At 40.1% G+C, this 22,263-nt stretch overlaps 1 protein-coding gene across 2 annotated transcripts in view; it reads right to left on the bottom strand.

The window, feature by feature from the left end:
• The window catches only part of PPIL6 (peptidylprolyl isomerase like 6), a 36,061-nt gene that overhangs the window by 11,717 nt on the left and 2,081 nt on the right, over positions 1 to 22,263 (bottom strand). For both annotated transcript variants that reach the window (XM_060114915.1, XM_060114916.1), the window contains exons 2-6: positions 20,635 to 20,730; positions 17,061 to 17,249; positions 13,916 to 13,978; positions 13,665 to 13,812; positions 3,590 to 3,646 (exon numbers count right to left, since the gene is read on the bottom strand). In XM_060114915.1, the coding sequence (XP_059970898.1) occupies positions 3,590 to 3,646; positions 13,665 to 13,812; positions 13,916 to 13,978; positions 17,061 to 17,249; positions 20,635 to 20,730 (553 nt within the window). The remainder of the gene's footprint in view (positions 1 to 3,589; positions 3,647 to 13,664; positions 13,813 to 13,915; positions 13,979 to 17,060; positions 17,250 to 20,634; positions 20,731 to 22,263) is intronic.

The raw sequence follows: 22,263 nt of genomic DNA, 5'->3' as shown, positions 1-22,263 counted from the left end.
CATTCTAATTTTATTTTTCCTTTTCATTATTAATTGGAATACTTTTATAACAAGATGTTTTCCCTTATCTACAGTTTGGTATAGTTCCTATAGGAAAGGCAAGATAAATGCTTGATTCTTTACCTATATTTATCAGTTTTCAAGATAATGAATTCATTTCTTATCATTCCCCCAGAGGTGAGCAAGTAGGTTTTATTTTATAATATCATTATGAACTCATGGATTTAAAATATTTGTTGGGTTTCAATCAACTGTAATTACTATTCAAATTATTTCATCTTTGGCCAGTGAGAGACTCTTCAAATTGGCTCCTGAGCCCTTTGCCGTGACCCCAGTAAATCTTCAATAGCGCTCCTGGCTATCTGATGCCATGATAGCGTGACTGAGGTTCCAGGCTCATTTCAAAATTTCCTGTCTCAGAACTGGAATCTGCCATTTGTCCCAGAGGCCCTGGTTTCTTTAATCAAGAAATGACATTTCAGGGGCTTCCCTGGTGGCGCAGTGGTTGAGAGTCCGCCTGCTGATGCAGGGCACACGGGTTCGTGCCCTGGTCCGGGAGGATCCCACATGCCGCGGAGCGGCTGGGCCCGTGAGCCATGGCCGCTGTGCGCGTCTGGAGCCTGGGCTCCACAATGGGAGAGGCCACAACAGTGAGAGGCCCGCAAAAAAAAAAAAGACATTTCAAAACAATAATCTAAATTCCAGGAGTGTATGTCATTACTCGGCTGGTCATTGTTTGCAGATGAATTCCATGGGCAGAACTATAGATACAGGTATAGATTAAATATAGATATAGATACAGATATGATACTTCCTGAGTTTAAAGTGATATTTCCAATTCAAATTCAGGACTATGGAATATTTTACTTATTAACCTCTATCGTATTTCATCTGTATCTCCTTTCTTCCACATTGAAGATTCCAGTTCTCAAGGACACAGGAAATGATGAAATTAGAAATTCCCGTAATTACTTACTTGTTTTTTCCTACATTATATATATAACAATCTCAAAATAATATTAATAATACCATCACCAGTAAAATTTACTGAAAATAGTTTAAAATTTTGCATATATTCTCCCCGTTTCTTTCATTTAAAATAAATTGTTAGACTAAGCATATAGTCATTGTATACCATACTCTCACCCTTTTAATCCTCATTAAATTTTAGTTTTATAAATAACTATATGATTAATGCTCACCACCAGTTCTTCTTTCAGGGTCCCTCTTGCAATTTGGCTGAATGAAACTCATGCTACAGTCACTGATTCCTCAGGAAGGACTCATGACAACACTATTCCCTAAAGTTTTACATTTTGATAACTCTTTGTGCCCTTTATAATTCAAATTCAGTTTGACTGGATATAAAGTCCCCAGTTCACTTTTCATTTCCTTGAGCATCCTAAATATATTACTGTATTTTCTTCTGGAATAAGAGTATGATGATAATGTATCTTTCTTTCCCTTATAAATCACTTGCTGTGAATCACTACCTGCCCAAAGAATTTTTTGCTTTTTCTTTAATATCTAATAATGTGAGTAAAATATATCTGGTGTTGGTTGTTCTGGTTCAGTATTGTCCGGTAGCTGTGTGTTCTTTCAGTAAGTAGTTTCAAGTTTTTAAACAGATATTTTTACTTGAGGTATAAACATGCAGTGAAATGCATATATCTTAGATGTTCACTTTGATGCATTTTGACAGTTGGGTATAGTTGTGTAATCACCACCCAAAACAAAATATAGATATCAAATCCTTTTTTATTTCAGGAAAGTTTTCTTTAATTATAATTCTTAGTGTTTGTTCCATTCCCTTGCATTGATTTAATTTCTTAGGAATACTTATCATCTGTATGCTGGATCTTCTCTATCTTTAGTACTTATCACTTTCTTGTAAATCCTTTTTATCTTTCTTCATCTCTTTCTGGTTTAAAAAAAGTTTCCTTCTTCTACCTTCTACTTCTCTTATTTTTTTATTTTTTGGCTATGCCACACAGCATGTAGGACCTTAGTTCCTCAACCAAGGATTGAACCCATGCCCCCTGCATTGGAAGGGCAGAGTCTTAACCACTGGACTGCCTATTTGGTCTTGTGTTCCTTCTAATTTGTTCATTTCTGAAATTTTCTTTTATTGTTAATTCTTTTCTTTAGTTCTGTAACCTCATGTCTAAAGCTTCCTCATTTTGATTTATGAGTTCTTTCCTGTCTTATATCATTGTCTTCATGTCTTTTTAGCTCCTTTTGAAATTGTTACAGTTTTGCTCTGTTCTGTGAGCCTTCTTTCTAGGGTACTTTCATTATCTGTAGCAATGTTACCGTGCTCCTTTTTTTTTTTTTTTTTCTTAAATAATCATGAAAATTTCTGCTGCTTTTTAATGCAACTTTAGTTTTATGTAAAATTAGTATTCCTCAATGTTTAGAAGTAGGTGTGGCTTTAGAAGGAGGATAGTTTTCCTAACTTCACAAAGTTCCCTCTTATGCTGTTTTCATGTGTTGTTCAGCTGTGTGGCAACTTGCTTTCTGAGATTTCCTGACTCTGTTGCCTTTCCCTCTTTATCACTGTTGTCCCGATACCTGCATAATTTTTATTCCATTCCCAGCAGTTCTTCCTCAGTGAGGGCCTGTCCTGGAAGAGAGGCCTTTCAGATCGGTTTTGAGAGTTCACAGAGGTTAGACTGCTCCAGCCTCCTCAAGCCTTATAAGGGGCTCCATGCACTCACCTGCTATTGCCTATTGTGGAGTTCTATATTCTCAGCTCTGTCAGATGCCCTGCTTTCTCTCACATACATGCTGATACCATGCAGATTTTGTGGCTGTTGGTAGTTTGTCCTTACCTGTTTATATTTGGAATTCATGTAGATACCTTGTCACCTAGTTTTGTTGTGTTATCCATGGGTCTTTAGTTTTCCTATCTAATTTTTTTGGTCTGTATTTATGTTGGGATTTCAAAAAATTAAGGAACTATGCCACCACCACTATCATCTTCCCAGAATCCCCAACAGCAGTCTTAGTAGGATGATTATCAAGGTACCAATTCTAAGTGTGAGCATGGCAAAGTACAAGCCTTAAAAATATAAATTCCCTTCTACACCTACAGTCCTAATTCTAGAAACTTATCCTAAAGAAATAACATAATTAGGCAAGTGAAAAATTTTATGTACAAAGCTGTTCTGAACTGGACTGGGATGCCTTCCCACCTACCTTATTTTATTTTATTTTATTTTATTTTATTTTATTTATTTATTTTTGCGATATGTGGGCCTCTCACTGTTGTGGCCTCTCCCATTGCGGAGCACAGGCTCCGGATGCGCAGGCTCAGCGGCCATGGCTCACGGGCCCAGCCGCTCCACAGCATGTGGGATCTTCCCGGACCGGGGCACAAACCCGTGTCCCCTGCATCGGCAGGCGGACTCTCAACCACTGCGCCACCAGGGAAGCCCTCACCTACCCTATTTTAAACTCCCACTTTTAGTATGTGTACTTGTAGTATATTACCCCAAACACTATCTAATTTGGGGTTGTGAAGTCATCCAGTCCTGTTAAATTTGAATAATCAATTAAAATGTGACTGACAAAATTTAAAGATACATACCTTCAAATGTTGGTCCATAAATTGACTCTCCACCATCTCCTTTTCCAGCAACTATATCTGAGAAACAGCAATAAATAAACATTAACATTCTGAGACTAAAAAAGAGAATACACTAATGGCAGGGAAAGAATGCTTTAAATTATGATTCCACTTATAACAATAACTAGAGTAAGTTACCTATTTGTTTAATATCTATACCATGAAAATATTTCTATAATGATTTCACTTGTGTTTTGTAAGTACTTTTCCATTTATGATCCCATTTTTTCCCCTCATAACTCTGAAATAGGTTAAATTTAATGCAAAACCTTGGAAATGATGAAGTATTAAATTATAATTGTGGTCACGATTTAAAGAGTGTGTGTTCATATAAATTCTGCTTATTTCACAAGTTATTCCATGATACATCTTGCTTTTCAGAAAAATGGAAAGATTAAGCTGAGAGGATGAAATAGAAACAGTAAGGTCTTTTTAACACAGGAATAAAAATAGATACTCTAAAAAGAATTAATGTTCAAATTTTTATTCCTTGCCCTATGGTGATAACTCATTTATCTGGTATTTTAGAAAAGAAGTTCCTTTGTAATATAATGAGGTTTTTTATTTATTTATTTATTTTTATTTTTTGCGGTACGTGGGCCTCTCACTGCCGTGGCCTCTCCCGCCGCGGAGCCCAGGCTCCAGACGCGCAGGCCAAACGGCCATGGCTCACGGGCCCAGCCGCTCCGCGGCATGTGGGATCCTCCCAGACCGGGGCACGAACCCGTGTCCCCTGCATCGGCAGGCAGACTCTCAACCACTGCGCCACCAGGGAAGCCCTAATGAGGTTTTTTAGAAATGGTATTTATAGGACTTGTTTCACATTATATGCATTATATGCATATTTTGGCTTAGGCAATGATCCTACTATAAAAATCCTCCATGCACAAGTTATTTTATCAATTCACAGCTACCAGGGAAGCAAAGCTAGCTTTAATGAAACTAGAGGTCTCTGAGGTCTGTGTTTTCCCCATCACCCCCTTTACTTCCTTCAGCTCTATAGACCACCCTCCTTGAATAGTGCGCAATAAATAACTGTTGAAGGACTGTGCCATTTAAACTCAATATGTGTACTTTATCTATAATAAAAGAGTCTGTGCTATCTTAAAGAAATCTGATGCAAGCATGGGGAGAGAATTTATGCAGGACAGGGGCATATAGCATTTAAATTATACTATTCATAAAGCTGGTTCAGAAGTTAACTGATAAACCTTAAGTCTCCAACTACTCTGCCTGATACTTCTGCCCCCCCCCACTCACCCCCCAGCCTATGGCTATTCTCAGGAGCCTGCTGCAGTAGCCCCAGGCTAAATCCAGGTGTGCGGAACTTGAAAGTCCTCTAGCACCAGTTCCTTCAGCTCAGGCAAATCTGCCCAGGTGATTCCCTTCCCCTGCTAACTTATGTAAACACCAGTGACACTCCCTTGCCCTCTGTCTCCAACACCTGCCATTACTCTTGCCCTTTGCTTTAGATCTCCCAGGTGAATATTTTATATTGACACCATTTCAATCAGTATTTAATATTTTTTGTGTCCATAACCCACCCCCTTGAATTCAGCTTTGGATATCTAATATTATTTCTATACTTCTGACAACAAATTCAGCAATGCAGAATAGTGGTTAAAAGTAAACTTCAAAGTCAGATGATTTTGATTTCAATCTTGATGTTGGTTATGTTTTCCAAAACAGGGATAATGAGAAGTGCCTCCCAAGTAGTTCTGAGGGTTAAAGGCAGTCATGTAGCACATGGTGTGGTGCCTGGCAGAGTGTCATGCTCCTTCATTAGTGGCCATTATTATTGTGCAGCATCACACACTTATGGAATGTATCCTCTCATTATCATCTTTACCATCATTCTGATGACCATGATGATGATAAAATGTATTAAACTATATCTCAAGAGATCCTTCTAAAGGCAGTAGGCCTATGGGAGCCACAAAGAGGCTTAATAACTGCCAAAGTGGCTTAATAACTTGGTATCTTCATTAACTTCATACTTCAGAAATGAACAGAATGTATATTTCCTGTTTATCTGTTCATTCGTTCATTCATTCTTTTAACAAATTCTTAAAAAGCATCTACTATATGCCAGGCACTGTTCTCCAACCTGAGGATATAACATTGAACAAAATAGATAAAAATCTCTGCCCACGTGGAACTTATATTCTAGTGAAAAGAAACAGACAATAAATCAGTTAACAAAGAAATATTAATAGTATGTCCAGTGGTGAAAAGTGCTAGGAAGAAAAATAAAGCTGGGTAAGGGGATAAGAGAGTAGCAGAGAAGGGGGTGAGGAGAGGTATATGAAGAGGAAGGTGGAAGCTTTTGAATAGGGTGGTCATGTATTCCCTGCTGAGATAAACTCTTAGCAAAAATCAGAAACAGATCAGGCATACATGGAGGAATAGCTGGGTGTAGATATCTCACAGGCAAAAGAAACAACAAAAGACCTCAGGGCACACATATGCTTGATGTGCTAAGGAACAGCAAGGAGCCGAATGTGTGGAGCAGAGTGAGCAAGAGGGAGAGGTCAGAAGATGAGATAGGATTGGGGGGAGAAGGAAGGCTGTGTAGGGCCTGTTGGTCCCAAAGGGCGAGCAGTAGTGCCTGGAAGCATCCTAAGGCACAACACCAAACCACACTTAGCTCCTGTACTCCGAAATTCTACTCACAGCCCTGTGGGAATCTGACATCTGAAGGAAGAGAATACTTAAAAAGCTTGGCATTTTCAATATTCCATGTCATTGAATCCTCACCACAACCTGTGATATTATAATTATGATTAAGAAACTTATTCAGAGATGACAAGTGCCTTATCCAGCGTGGTACAACTTGTATGTATCAGTTTGGATTTGAATTTAGTAACCAGAATTTCTTTTCCAAATTGTCCTTAAACATCACTGCCTTGTGATCTGAAACCATGACCTGAGACCTATACACTTACTATTTGGAAATTTTACTTCAAATAAATAGACAAGTAACATGGCCTACTTTCCCCAAATTTTGCTCTGGGACTCACAGCGGTGAGGGGAGGTCTTGCCAAAAGCAAAACAAAGAAGAACACAGCATCCGGAAGCCCAACACATCAGAGTCAACACTGAACTAAGTATCAGAAGACACTGATATGGGCCCTCTCTTTTTTTTATTATTTTTTTAAATTGATTTTTTTTTTTTTTTTTGACTGCGTTGGGTCTTTGTTGCTGCTTCGGGCTTTCTCTAGTTGCTTCGGGCTCTCTAGCTGCTTCGGGCTTTCTCTAGCTGTGGTGAGCAGGGGCTACTCTTCACTGCGGTGCACGGGCTTCTCATTGCAGTGGCTTCTCTTGTTGCGGAGCACAGGCTCTAGGCACGTGGGCTTCAGTAGTTGTGGTGTGCGGGCTCAGTAGTTGTGTCTCGCGGGCTCTAGAGCACAGGCTCAGTAGTTGTGGTGCACGGGCTTAGTTGCTCCGCGTCATGTGGGATCTTCCTGGACCAGGGCTCAAACTCATGTCCCTGGCATTGGCAGGCAGATTCTTAACCACTGCGCGACCAGGGAAGTCCTGATATGGGCCCTCTTGAGGATTGTTTTATACTAACAAAAAATGGACAACAGTCTAAATGTTCACCAATGGGAAATTAATTAAATTGGCATAGCACTGTGATGAAAAATTAGGCAGACCCTAAACATTTTATGTGTTTATGTATATTGACATATGAAGATGAATACTATATAAAGTGAAAAATAATAAGGTTAGAAAACAGTATTGGTGATATCTCATTTTAGAGAAGCTGAGGAAAAAACAGTTGATTTGCATACAAGATACTTGGATTAAATCTACATTTTCCTCCTTATCAGCCTCAGAATGTTCCAGATTATAGAAAAATAATGAAACATTATTAATTTAAGCCCCTACATATTTCATCAAGTTCAAGCAAATCGCCTTCCACACTAAGCCAATTAATTTTAAATTGCTGCCTGATTGCTCCCTATGGGACATCTCCTAAAAAGCCTCCAAAATTTAATTTTGTGCTGCTAATCAGGCACCTAGTCTGTGTAAAGCCAAAGGACTGACCTGAATAGAAAGCAAAGATGGAGACCAAAATGCTTTAGGTCTTACTTCAGTTGTAACAGTGTAACATCTTTGGTGAGAAATAAGCTGTTTTTCTTTCATTCTGTTTTCAAATTCCCATCTTTAGTATGTTTTTTAAAAGCACTCTATTTTCTACATACACCTTTTTTTTAGGTGAGCATTTAAAATTATCTTTCGGTTAAAAAAATGTTATCCTACTTTTTTCTTAATTTTTGAATTTTTTTAATACAGCAGGTTCTTATTAGTTATCTGTTTTATACATATTAGTGCATATATATCAATCCCAATCTCCCAATTCATCCCACCACAACCCCCTCCTCCCCGCTTTCCCCTCCTTGGTGTCGATACATTTGTTCTCTACATCTGTGTCTCTATTTCTGCCTTGCAAACTGTTCATCTGTACCATTTTTCTAGATTCTATGGCTTAATATATGATATTTCTTTTTCTTTTTCTGACGTCACTCTGTATGACAGTCTCTAGGTCCATCAGTGTCTCTACAAATGACCAAATTTCGTTCCTTTTTATGGCTGAGTAATATTCCATTGTATATATGTACCACATCTTTATCCATTCATTTGTCGATGGGCATTTAGGTTGCTTCCATTACCTGCCTATTGTAAATAGTGCTGCAGTGAACACTTGGGTGCATGTGTCTTTTTGAATTATGGTTTTCTCTGGGTATATGCCCAGTAGTGGGATTGCTGGGTCATATGGTAATTCTATTTTTAGTTTTTTAAGGAACCTCCATACTGTTCTCCATAGTGGCTGTATCAATTTACATTTCCCACCAACAGTGCAAGAGGGTTCCCTTTTCTCCACACCCTCTCCAGCATTTGTTGTTTGTAGATTTTCTGATGATGTCCATTCTAACCAGTGTGAAGTAATACCTCATTGCAGTTTTGATTTGCATTTCTCTAATAATTAGTGATGTTGAGCAGCTTTTCATGTGCCTCTTGGCCATCTGTATGTCCTCTTTGGAGAAATGTCTATTTAGGTATTCTGCCCATTTTTTGACTGGGTTGTTTGTTTTTTTAATATTGAGCTCAATGAGCTATTTATATATTTTGGAGATTAATCCTTTGTCCGTTGATTCATTTGCAAATATTTTCTCCCATTCTGAGGGTTGTCTTTTGGTCTTGTTTATGGTTTCCTTTGCTGTGCAGAAGCTTTGAAGTTTCATCAGGTCCCACTTGTTTATTTTTGTTTTTATTTCCATTTCTCTAGGAGGTGGGTCAAAAAAGATCTTGCTGTGATTTATGTCAAAGAGTGTTCTTCCTATGTTTTCCTCTAAGAGTTTTGTAGTGTCCAGTTTTATATTTCAGTCTGTAATCCATTTGGAGTTTATTTTTGTGTATGGTGTTAGGGAGTGTTCTAATTTCATTCTTTTACATGTAGCTGTCCAGTTTTCCCAGCACCACTTATTGAAGAGACTGTCTTTTCTCCATTGTATATCCTTGACTCTTTTGTCATAGATTAGTTGACCATAGGTGTGTGGGTTTATCTCTGGGCTTTCAATCCTGTTCCATTGATCTATATTTCTGTTTTTGTGCCAGTGCCATATTGTCTTGATTACTGTAGCTTTGTAGTATAGTCTGAAGTCAGGGAGTCTGATCCCTCCAGCTCCCTTTTTTTTCCCTCAAGATTGCTTTGGCTATTTGGGGTCTTTTGTGTTTCCATACAAATTTTAAGGTTTTTTGTTCTAGTTCTGTAAAAAAATGCTATTGGTAATTTGACAGGGATTGCATTGAATCTGTAGATTGCTTTGTGTAGTATAGTCATTTTCACAATATTGATTCTTCCAATCCAAGAACATGGTATATCTCTCCATCTGTTTGTGTCATCTTTTTTTTTTTTTTTTTTTTTTTTGCGGTATGCGGGCCTCTCACTGTTGTGGCCTCCCCCGTTGCGGAGCACAGGCTCCGGACGCGCAGGCTCAGCGGCCATGGCTCACGGGCCCAGCCGCTCCGCGGCATATGGGATCCTCCCAGACCGGGGCACGAACCCGTATCCCCTGCATCGGCAGGCGGACTCTCAACCACTTGCGCCACCAGGGAGGCCCTGTTTGTGTCATCTTTGATTTCTTTCATTAGTGTCTTATAGTTTTCTGAGTACAGGTCTTTTTTTTTTTTTTTTTTTTTTTTTGCTGTACGCGGGCCTCTCACTGCTGTGGCCTCTCCCGTTGCGGAGCACAGGCTCTGGACACACAGGCTCCGCGGCCATGGCTCGTGGGCCCAGCCGCTCCGCGGCATGTGGGATCCTCCGGGATCGGGGCACGAACCCGTGTCCCCTGCATCGGCAGGCGGACTCCCAACCACTGCGCCACCAGGGAAGCCCCTGAGTACAGGTCTTTTACCTCCTTAGGTAGGTTTATTCCTCGGTATTTTATTCTTTTTGTTGCAATGGTGAATGGGATTGTTTCCTCAATTTCTCCTTCTGATCTTTCATTGTTAGTATATAGGAATGCAAGAGATTTCTGTGCATTAATTTTGTATCCTGCAAATTTACCAAATCCACTGAATAGCTCTAGTAGTTTTCTGGTGGCATCTTTAGGATTCTTTATGTATAGTATAATGTCATCTGCAAACAGTGACAGTTTTACTTCTTCTTTTCTAATTTGTATTCCTTTTATTTCTTTTTCTTCTCTGATTGCTGTGGCTGGACTTCCAAAACTATGTTGAATATTATTGGTGAGAGTGTACATCCTTGTCTTGTTCCTGATCTTAGGGGAAATGCTTTCAGTTTTTCACCATTGAGAATGATGTTTGCTGTGGGTTTGTCGTATATGGCCTTTATTACGTTGAGGTAGGTTCCCTCTATGCCCACTTTCTGGAGGGTTTTTATCATAAGTGGGTGTTGAATTTTGACAAAAGCTTTTTCTGCATCTATTGAGATGATCATATGGTTTTTATTCTTCAATTTGTTAATATGGTGTATTACATTGATTGATTTGCATATATTGAAGAATCCTTGCATCCCTGAGATAAATCCCTTGATCCCTTGATCACGATGTATGATCCTTTTAATGTGCTGTTGGATTCTGTTTGCTAGTATTTTGCTGAGGAGTTTTGCATCTGTATTTATCAGTGATATTATTCTGTAATTTTCTTCTTTTGTAGTATCTTTGTCTGGTTTTGGTATCCGGGTGATGGTGGCCTCGTAGAATGAGTTTGGGAGTGTTCCTTCCTCTGCAGTTTTTTGGAAAAGTTTGAGAAGGATGGGTGTTAGCTCTTCTCTAAATGTTTGATAGAATTCACCTGTGATGCCATCTGGTCCTGGACTTTTCGTTTGTTGGAAGATTTTTAATCACAGTTTCAATTTAATTACTTGTGATTGGTCTCTTCGTATTTTCTATTTCTTCCTGGTTCAGTCTTGGAAGGGTATACTTTTCTAAGAATTTGTCCATTCCTTCCAGGTTGTCCATTTTATTGGCATAGAGTTGTTTGTAGTAGTCTCTTATGATGCTTTGTATTTCTGTGGTGTCCATTGTAACTTCTCCTTTTTCATTTCTAATTTTACTGATTTGAGTCCTCTCCCTCTTTTTCTTGATGAGTCTGGCTAAAGGTGTATCAATTTTGTTTATCTTCTCAACCAGCTTTTAGTTTTATTGATCTTTGCTATTGTTTTCTTTGTTTCTGTTTCATTTATTTCTGCTCTGATCTTTATGATTTCTTTCCTTCTACTAACTTTGGGTTTTGTTTGTTCTTCTTTCTCTAGTTCCTTTAGGTGTAAGGTTAGATTGTTTGAGATTTTTCTTGTTTCTTGAGGTAGGATTGCATCGCTATAAACTTCCCTCTTAGAACTGCTTTTGCTGCATCCCATAGGTTTTGGATCATCACGTTTTCATTGTCATTTGTCTCTAGGTATTTTTTGATTTCCTCTTTGATTTCTTCAGTGATCTCTTGGTTATTTAGTAACGTATTGTTTAGCCTCCATGTGTTTGTGTTTTTTACATTTTTTTCCCTGTAATTGATTTCTAATCTCATAGCGTTGTGGTTGGAAAAGATGCTTGATAAGATTTCAGTTTTCTTCAATTTACCGAGGCTTGATTTGTGACCCAAGATGTGATCTATCCTGGAGAATGTTCCGTGTGCACTTGAGAAGCGTAATCTGCTGTTTTCAGATGGAATGTCCTATAAATATCAATTAAATCTATCTGGTATATTGTGTCATTTAAAGCTTGTGTTTCCTTATTAATTTTCTGTCTGGATGATCTGTCCATTGGTGTAAGTGAGGTGTTAAAGTCCCCCACTATTATTGTTTTACTGTTGATTTCCTCTTTTAAAGCTGTTAGCATTTGCCTTATATATTGAGGTGCTCCTATGTTGGGTGCATATATATTTATAATTGTATCTTCTTCTTGGATTGATCCCTTGATCATTATGTAGTGTCCTTCCTTGTCTCTTGTAACATTCTTTATTTTAAAGTGTATTTTATCTGATATGAGTATTGCTACTCCAGCTTTCTTTTGATTTCCATTTGCATGGAATATCTTTTTCCATCCCCTCACTTTCAATCTGTATATGTCCCTAGGTCTGAAGTGGGTCTCTTGTAGACAGCGTATATACAGGTCTTGTTTTTGTATCCATTCAGCAAGCCTGTGTCTTTTGGTTGGAGCATTTAATCCATTCACATTTAAGGTAATTATCAATATGTATGTTCCTATTACTGTTTTCTTAATTGTTTTGGGTTTGTTTTTGTAGGTCCTTTTCTTCTCTTGTGTTTCCTACTTAGAGAAGTTCCTTTAGCATTTGTTGCAGAGCTGGTTTGGTGGTGCTGAATTCTCTTAACTTTTGCTTGTCTGTAAAGCTTTTGATTTCTCCTTCAAATCTGAATGAGATCTTTGCTATGTAGAGTAATCTTGTTGTAGGTTCTTCCCTTTCATCACTTTAAATATATCATGCCACTCCCTTCTGGCTTGTAGAGTTTCTGCTGAGAAATCAGCTGTTAACCTTATGGGAGTCCCCTTGTATGTTGTCGTTTTTCCCTTGCTGCTTTTAATAATTTTTCTTTGTCTTTAATTTTTGTCAATTTGATTCCTGTGTGTCTCGGCATGTTTCTCCTTGGGTTTATTCTACCTGGGACTCTCTGTACTTCCTGGACTTAGGTGGCTATGTCCTTTCCCATGTTAGTGAAGTTTTCGACTATAATCTCTTCACATATTTTCTCAGGTCCTTTCTCTCTCTCTTCTCCTTCTGGGACCCCCTATAATGTGAATGTTGTTGCGTTTAATGTTGTCCCAGGGGTCTCTTGGTCTTCATTTCTTTTCATTCTTTTTTCTTTATTCTGTTTCAAGGCAGTGAATTCCACCATTCTGTCTTCCAGGTCACTTACCTGTTCTTCTGCCTCAGTTATTCTGCTACTGATTCCTTCTAGTGTATTTTTCATTTCCGTTACTGTATTGTTCATCTCTGTTTGTTTGTTCTTTAATTCTTCGAGGTCAGGTCTTTGTTAAACATTTCTTTCACCTTCTCGATCTTTGCCTCCATTCTTTTTCTGAGGTGCTGGATCATCTTCACTATCATTATTCTGAATTCTTTTTCTGGAAGGTTGCCTATCTCCACTTCATTTAGTTGTTTTTCTGGGGTTTTATCTTGTTCCTTCATCTGGTACATAGTCCTCTGCCTTTTCATTTTGTCTGTCTTTCTGTGAATGTGGTTTTTGTTCCACAGGCTGCAGGATTGTAGTTCTTCTTGCTTCTGCTCTATCCTACTTGCTTGTATTACTTTTTAACCTGGAATATTCCTGGTAACACATTTTAGATTTGTTTATTTTAATAATTAGGGAATTTTTTAAAAGAGTATGAATATCTTAATTCATCATTTGGCCATATAAAACATCCTTTAAATATATATATAACATCTAATATTAAATATATCTAATTCTATATGAATTTCACAAAGGCAGATAAAAGTTTGGACATTTTGATTTAATGTTGCAACTAAGTTGTATTTAAGCTTTTAAACTCACCTCCTCCTTGTATCCAACCATTCCGTACCACTCGATGAAAAATGGAACCTGTGTAATGTAGCCTGATGCCACTTTGGGAAAACCCTGCTTTTCCTGTGCACAGGATCTGAAAATTTTTACATGTTTTGGGACATGTATCACAATATAGCTAAAAATAAAGAGAAAAGGTTTCATAGATTAAAAACTTAACATTTTGACAGAGATTCTCACTCCCCCAACTTATTAAAAAACAACGACCAAAAACCTCTTACCTCAAAAATCAATCTTCCGATTGGATAAAAATCAATAGAAATGTCCAGGAACACAAAATCATGCTATTAAAATTAGAGAGAAGAAGGTAATGCAGGTCAGTGTTTTAGCAGAAAGTTTTAGAAATGACCAAAAATATAATAGAATAATGTTTTCAGTGATAAGATGATTGACAGCATTAACAGTAGATAAGGTAACAGCAAAATTAAAAGAATGACTTAAGGATGTTTGTTTCATTATACCAAAATTTTACTTCCTAAATAACATGCTTTTTAAAACCCTTAAGTGGTAAAGCTCTGAATCACATTAACCTATCACACAAGACTGAGAGCACATGGCCTAGATACCCACTGCATCACAAACTGGGTGTGGAAAGGAACACTGGTCATTCCCTCTGGAAAAAAGCAGCAGACTGGGAATTCTTTTCTTTCCTGAGTAATTCTGGGAAAAGATCCAACATGAGCCCATGGATTTGGTTACTGTGTGTTCTGGATTTTCAGAGACTGCACAGATTAGCTTAGCAGAGCCAGGCCATAGTCTTTCTGAGCAGGAAAATAAGGCCACTATATGAATAGGAGGTACCATACCAGGGGTAGGAAAGAGAGGATGCTGTGCTTTTGAGTTATTTCATTCATGACCTCATACTCCCAGATGCCCCCAGCTCTTGTTTTCAATTGAGATACTTTCTGATAGAGACAGCTAATATTTGTGAGCCCTTGTCTAGCCCTCAAAGAGGCATCCAAAGTGAAAACACTGTTGTCCGTCACAGTAGCATTCATTTAGGGAGCAGAACACATCTAATGGAATACATTTCAACCCTTAGGCACCATTCTCGTATATAAAAATGCTGCCTGATTTAACAAGTACATAATTTGCCCTGCCCTATTTCTTAAGAATCTAGGAGGCATAAAAGAAATCACTTTTAGTTGTATCACTATCATTATTTTAGGTCGCTCTAAGCTTTTTTTTTTAATTAAAAGACTGAAATAGTACTGTAATATCTGGCATCCAGGAATGAAGTATTACATCCATACTTATTATAATTAATTGTTTGTGCCTCTAAGCTTCTGTAGTACAAGTTCTTAATTATAAAAGAATATTATAACTTTAGAATAAGAGGCATAATATAGTAAACTTCATAGGTTTAGGAGGAAAAAGGACATACTGCAAGTCATAATTGATTTCTGAAGTGAGTGAGTCCATTCAGACATCATTAAACTTTCCTGGGCATCAATATATTATCTTTATGTGGTTGTCAAGAGTAGATAATTCTAAAAATTCTAATGAAAAGAGAGTAAGTGACTGTGACACAAGATAATGTCACCTAGCAGCCAAACCTAATTGTCTGCTATATCGTTCCAAACCAGAAGTAAACAAGTCCCTGAGTTTTACTCAGCACAAAAAATCTAGCCTCTGCAAAAAATCCAAGGATTTTCTCCAGAATCTGGGTCCTCTCTCCTTACTGCCACTAATTAATTCAGGCTGTCATTATTTCTAGCTCACACTACTATAGCAGATTTCCAAATGGCCACCCTGCCACCAAGCTTTCCCCACTGTACCCTGTTTGGTCACAGCCCTAAAATTTTTTCCGAAACACCAGAGAAGATGATGTCATACTCTTTATGAAAAGTTCTGTTGGCTTGCTTCCTTCTGGATGAAATCTAACTGACTGGTTACAAGTGGACAGTAAGTTGAACCTTTCTCTAGTAGATCTGGTTTTGGGGTTTGTTTGTTGTTTGTTTTTTTTAAACATCTAAGCACCTTTCCTATTTGAGAAACTCCTCACAAGGTTGCACCAGCCTCTGGAGAACCTCCTCTCTTTCCCTGCTACGTGTGAGCCAGGGTGTGGGCATATAACCTGGGCTTGACTAGTTAGGTGCTCCTGCCCGGGGCCTTAGATGTCTAGGAAGTGACAAAGACCCAAGGAGAGCTGAGAAGTTATGCTCGGTGAAGGCAGCATTAGGGCCATTGGGCAGCCATGGCAGCATCCTGGCTGCCCATTCCTGGGGCGTGACCCTGGCCATGTTTTCCTGCTGCCAGGTCTCCCTTGGTTCCTGCCTGCTTTCCAAAGCTGGTTCTCCAGCTTTCCTGTCAATTGTGAGGTTACCAATATCCTTTTAATACATACTTTTTCTCCTCAAGTTAGTGACAACAGCTTGGTACTGTTGGCACCAAGAATCCTGACTGATTCTCATTTTCCCAGTGTCATTTCCTACTAATTCTGGCCTCCCTGCTGTCCCCTGCCATTCCCAGAGTACACCATGTACTTCTAGACTCCTGTCCCTTTGGGAATGAACTGCTATGAATGTTAACTTCCTCCCCACACCCTAGAGTTTCAAGCATTTTCCAAGTGCATTGTTTATTCAACAAAATATTCACTGAGCACCTCCAATGTTTCAGATTCTGTTCAAGGCAGTAGTTGAACAAGGGTGAACGAGACAAGGTCTTTGCCTTTGCACAACTCAGATCCTAGCACTGGGTCTTTATGTAGGCACAGGCCACCATGGGCATGAAATAATTTTCAGCATGTGGTAGCTGTTGGCTACAAGGTTTCTGAGCAAAATTACATACTTTTACCTCTATTGCCATTCCACCCTGATGGCTGTCTCTTGCTCTCTGGACCTCACACGTCCTAACTGTCCTCTGCCATTGGAAACCTCCCCAGTGCCATAGCTTGTCTCGTCCTGCTCTTGCCAACTACGTGTCATGCTTTAAAACGTCACCTTCTCAAACTTGCCATTCTCTAGTGCAGTAGCTGTCACTTAGGTGTTAGAAAGTATTAATTAAAATATTTCATGCTAAAGGTGAATGAAGGATAGGCTTGACCTTCTCTGAGGGGGAAGGTCTTAATATTTTTTAATAGATGATAATTAATGCATATAAGCTTCTAGCGGGGAGTAGAAATGTTTGAACAGGGATGATCTTCTCCCAGTGCCATTTGCCTGCTGTGAGATAGGCTTGCTTTACACACCACCAAGCCAAACCCTGCCATGAATCCTTTGCAACTGGATCATTAGGTCATTGAGAACTTAACCTAGTCTCTTACTCTTTTATATTCCCTTCGCTAGGTTATCAGTAATTAATGGTTAATCCATGTAAATGCTCAAAGATTCTACTATTTTCCTTTAAAAAATTAGTGCAACTTGCCTTCGTGTCTCTTAAGAATTTGGCAGAATAATCCACAGTAAGTGCTTCATAAAGTGCAGGAGGCTTAAAATCAACTATATCCCATACTTTGTGGGCCCATTTCTGAAGATCAAGTGCATCACCCAGGAGCTGATCGTTAATAAAACACATCACATAGGAAGAATATTCCCAGATTTCATTCTTAAGTTCCTGTAAAGGAAAAGGACCAAAAAAATGTAGTCGGGGGTGGGGGTAGGGATGGGGGGAACTTAGCTAAACCCCCAAGCCAGAGCTTGAATCAACCCTAGGACTGAATCTTTAAAAAATATATTTTTTGCCATCTTTCAGAATTTTGTTCTCAAAGGGAATTTAAGAACATTTTCAAGACTCTGATGGTGTTGAAATCAAAGAATGACCTAACAGTGATCTTTAAAATGGTACGATCTTAGAAAATAGATGGTAATCTGGTAATAAAAGTCTGTGTGCATAGCATACTTGTTATATTAATTTGAAAACAAAATGCAGTCTTTTAGCTTCATTTCTGAAGCACATTTTACTGTATGCATAGTTAGTTAGGGGTCCTAAATAAGACATGGTTTTCAATGGGAAGGATGGAAAGAACGCTTTTTTTTTTTTTTTTTTTTTTTTTTGCGGTATGCGGGCCTCTCACTGTTGTGGCCTCCCCCGTTGCGGAGCACAGGCTCCAGACGCGCAGGCTCCGGACGCGCAGGCTCCGGACGCGCAGGCTCAGCGGCCATGGCTCACGGGCCCAGCCGCTCCGCGGCATATGGGATCCTCCCAGACCGGGGCACGAACCCGTATCCCCTGCATCGGCAGGCGGACTCTCAACCACTTGCGCCACCAGGGAGGCCCAAGAACGCTTTTTTGATGGAGGGAAATCAGACCAGGTGAGGAAATGCCTCCTGAGGGCCAGCAGCAGTTTGCGGGGCACGCCAGGGGCCGTGAGGAAGAGAACTCACCTTTCATAACAATTTTTTTTTTTAAACTCAAGTACTTTATTTATTTTTTGGCTGCGCAGCATGCGGGATCTTAGTTCCCCGACCAGGGATCAAACCTGCGCCCCCTGCAGTGGGAAGTGCGGAGTCTTAACCACTGGACCACCAGGGAAGTCCCTCCTTAACACTTTTAAGCCCTAAGCCCCTAAGAATGAAGTGCATTGGTGTTTTCATCCATAGAGCACTGCCAGCCAACCTCCTAAACCTCAGTGTGTGGCCACTGAGTAATGTGGCCTCTGAGTAGATCTGGTTGATTATGACCCGGTGCCAGTCCTGGCAAAGCCATGCATCATCTGGGACAGCTGTTCTCCAATTTTAGTGGGCAGTCAGAATTACAGATTCCTGAGCCCCACCCCAAGTTTCTGATTCTGGCATGGGGCCTGAGAATCTGCATTTCTAACAACATCCCATGGGACGCTGCTGCTGCGGCTGGTCTGGAGACCGCACTTGGAGAAACGCCGGTTTGGGGAACGGTTTGCCTTCAGCTGCCAGCGTGCTCCATTCCCCGCTCTTCTCTCAGGAGGAGCTTGCGTCAGATTCCTCACTTCCTAAACTTGTTCATGCTGAACTGTCAATCGCCGAGCCTATGGGTCAGTACTCCCTGGAATGTTGAAATTCATCAGGGTTCTCACATTTTACAGGACACAAAACTTTAAAAAGGGGAGGGAAAGTTTAATTGTGGATATTTTAGCTAGCCTGGTAGGAGAAATGCAGTAGCAGGTACACTTTATTCGGAGGCTGAAAATTACGTGCCTTGTCTGGGTGTCTTCTATACATGAGGAGCCCTCATCGCCTGCCTCAAGATAGCAGGCTGGACCCGATGTTTTCTAGGGCTTTCCAGCACTAAGATGTATGATGTTGCCTTTTTTTGGAGGGGGAAAAAGGGCCTTCCCAAAGGCTCTGAAGCCATCCCTCATGGTTGGCATTACATTATACTGAAGCACTGAGGCCAGTGCACACTAACCTCAAATGTGCTAAGAAGCACTATGTATAACATAAGACAATGCTTATGTGAAAGGAGAACAAAAAGCTGGCCTGAAGAGGAAGAAGAGGTTAAGGTGGCAAGTATCCAGGAGGTGAGGGAGGGGGAGGGAAGAAAGGAAAGACAGGAGTTAAGGATATGTGGGAAGAAGCAGCATTGATGACCTAGGAAGCCTCATTCAGGCCCCATGAGAAAAGCAGAAGGAAGAGAACACAAAACAGCTCAAGGTTAGCAACCCAGGCTGACAAGGGTCAGAAACTGCAGAATGGAATCCACACCAGTCTTTCAGAGTATGGTGGGAATATGGAAGAGGAATGGGTGCAAACCACGAAGCATGAAATCATGGCTCTCCTGTAGGTGGAGAGCACGATACGATAGGCAGTTTAGGAAGTTTGGTGATAAAAATTAAGAAAAACATATTGTTTTACGTTAGGGTGCCCAACTGTCTGGGTTTGCCTAGGACCGTCCCAGCTTTAGCATTGAAATTCATGCGTTCCAGCAAACCCCTCAGATCCAGGCAAACCAGGACCACTGGTCACCCTAGTTGATGTAATGATTAGAGTTAATATTTATAGAAGTCATTAGAATAGTGCCTGGCATATAATAAGCACCATAGGTAAGTGTTTGTTACGGTTCTGTTTGAATTATATAATGAAAATGTACTGTGGCTGTGAAAATGGTATGAGACTTAACATATGGTATTCTTGACTCAGTCTTGCACCGTTCATGTGACTGAGCAGAGAGTGAAGTAAAGCAGTACTATCTGCATGGTAAATCACAGGACATCCTTGTGCAATCTAGCACAGGACAATCAAAACTGCTCCGGTCAGGGGAAATGGGATCTCCTCAGCCACTGAGAGATTGGGCTGGACAGGGAAGCCAGGACTGGGACTCTCCACAGGACTGGGCCAAGGGTGACAAGCAGGAGGCGTACCCATTCTAGTCTGCCCCCCAATGTGAGCCGTATCTGAGCCAGGATGCCACATGTTCCAGGCAGCACTACCAGTTAATCAGGGATGGCACCCAAGAGGAAACCAATCTGCCATCCCTGGATGAGCTCTGCCAGCCTTAGGGTCTGGAGTTCTCCAAGGGTACTGTTAGGGGGGAGAATGCAGAGAAGGAAGCTTCCATTAGGACACGGCTTACCCTGTGGGAAGTTGGCGCCTACCATCAGAGCTCCCCTAGGCAACCCTACATGCTCCCCTGCTATATCTGTGCTGGACACCACTGAAACCTTCCAGAGTTAGGGCCAAAAAGAGTGCCAGGCCACAGTAACCTGAGTGCCCGGGTGTCACAGGAAGTATGAATAAGTGATATGCCGGGAAAGAGGGGTAGCCATCGGCAGGAGTAAATAGCAGCACTGAGAGTTTAAAACTTACCTTTATCACATGCTTTCCAAAAGAAAATTCTGTAAATGTTTGACTCTTTCTTAAAATCAGCTTGGTGAAATGACTGAAATAATTTAGGAAAAGTACATAATTTAGAGAAATAAAATCTAGTTGTATCAAAATTAGTGCTTCAGTTTTTCCAAACCAATGCATATGTAAATAAATCAGGCAAAACTTGGCTCATTTTCCACACCCCAAATATCCTTTACCCTTTTTTTCTCCTGTAGATATTGATCCCATGCAAATTCTTGAACAGGAACTATTATAGGGTCTTCAAATTTGGATGGATAATTACTCTTCAGACTCTAGGTTTCAAAATAGAATAATTATTTTAGAGTAAGTTCTCTTTTAAAGTAAAAATCATTCCCCCCAGTTTTTATGGGGTCTTCAGGAAGTTTTATGCAACATATACCCAAGCCACAGTCTGGCTTAGATGCCCCTTGCCAGCTCCCAGAGGCCCCTGTGCTTACCTCCAGTAAGTCCCTCCCCAGGCCATACTAATTGGTCTCTCATCTGAAGAGAATAAGCTCCTTGAGGGCAAAGACTGTCTTAGTTTCCCACTGGCCTCAATATTTGGTACATAGTGGACCATCCACACATAGCAATTGCATAAACAAATGTACAAGTGAGTTTATGCCAATAGTTTTGTGACCTGCCATTTCCTGTTAGGACCAGTTTTTCCCTAAATTAAACTCTTACTAAACCTCAGTGGATCTATGGATACTTTTTTTTTTTTTTTTTTTTTTTTTTTTTGCGGTACGCGGGCCTCTCACTGTTGTGGCCTCTCCCATTGCGGAGGACAGGCTCCGGACGTGCAGGCTCAGCGGCCATGGCTCATGGGCCCAGCCGCTCCGCGGCATGTGGGATCCTCCCAGACCGGGGCACGAACCCGTGTCCCCTGCATCGGCAGGCAGACTCTCAACCACTGCGCCACCAGGGAAGCCCCTTTTTGGATACTTTTAACTAAAATAAATGTTATTGCTTTAATTCAGTGACATATGGAGAGTGACCAAAAGGATACTGTTGTGGTTATACCCCTTGGGAAAAAGAGAAGTAAATATTAAATGTGTTTTGGTCTAGACATTGAGCATGTATTGACATAATGTATTTTGTTTTGTCTGTATGAATCAGAGAAAATTCTTACTGGTTAACAACATCTGTCAAAAAAAAAAAGTTTTGGTTCCTGTTATGTTACACTTTGCCTCCTCCTAAAGCAAGGGAAGGCAGTTGAGGCAGTTAGGCATCACCTTTCTGAGCAGGTCTGAGAAGTAAATGGACCAACAAGGGAAAAGTGTCATCTGGCCACTTCTATTGTAGTCTAAGGGGACACTGACTTGGCGTGCTTCATCCAGGGTGGATAGTCCAAGGGGGAGAAAGCCAGGATGTGAGTGTACCCTGCGTTGGGACCAGGGGTAGCAGAAGAGGGCAACAGCAATCTGGCCATTTCCTTCTTAGTCTGCTCTACCCAACCAACAGCTGATTTGTCATTTTTCTCAATTCCAGCATCTGTGCTCTGTCTGAGGTAGTCATGCAGGATGACTGCTGTTTCTGAGGGACCATCTGGAATAACTGAAAAGCCCAATAGTTTTCAAATTAAGCATACTTAATCATGCTTTCTTCATAATTTGTTCCAGAATGGACTACATTATGTAATACTCTTTATAAATCTAAATCTTTCAGTTAATTAGGCATCAGGGATTGCTCACAAGTGATCATGTTGGAAATATATTCAAGGATCCTTTATTAACATAGAACTAACTGAATTTACATTCATATATTTTCATATTCAAATAGAGCTACAGTAGGCAAAACTTAAGAAAGTGAAAATTAACATTATT

The sequence above is a fragment of the Mesoplodon densirostris genome, chromosome 12 (genome assembly GCF_025265405.1).
Source record: "Mesoplodon densirostris isolate mMesDen1 chromosome 12, mMesDen1 primary haplotype, whole genome shotgun sequence".
In the NCBI taxonomy this organism is placed as follows: Eukaryota; Metazoa; Chordata; class Mammalia; order Artiodactyla; family Ziphiidae; genus Mesoplodon; species Mesoplodon densirostris.
The sequence above is the reverse complement of the archived record's forward strand: the minus strand, read 5'-3'. Positions and strand labels throughout refer to the sequence as shown.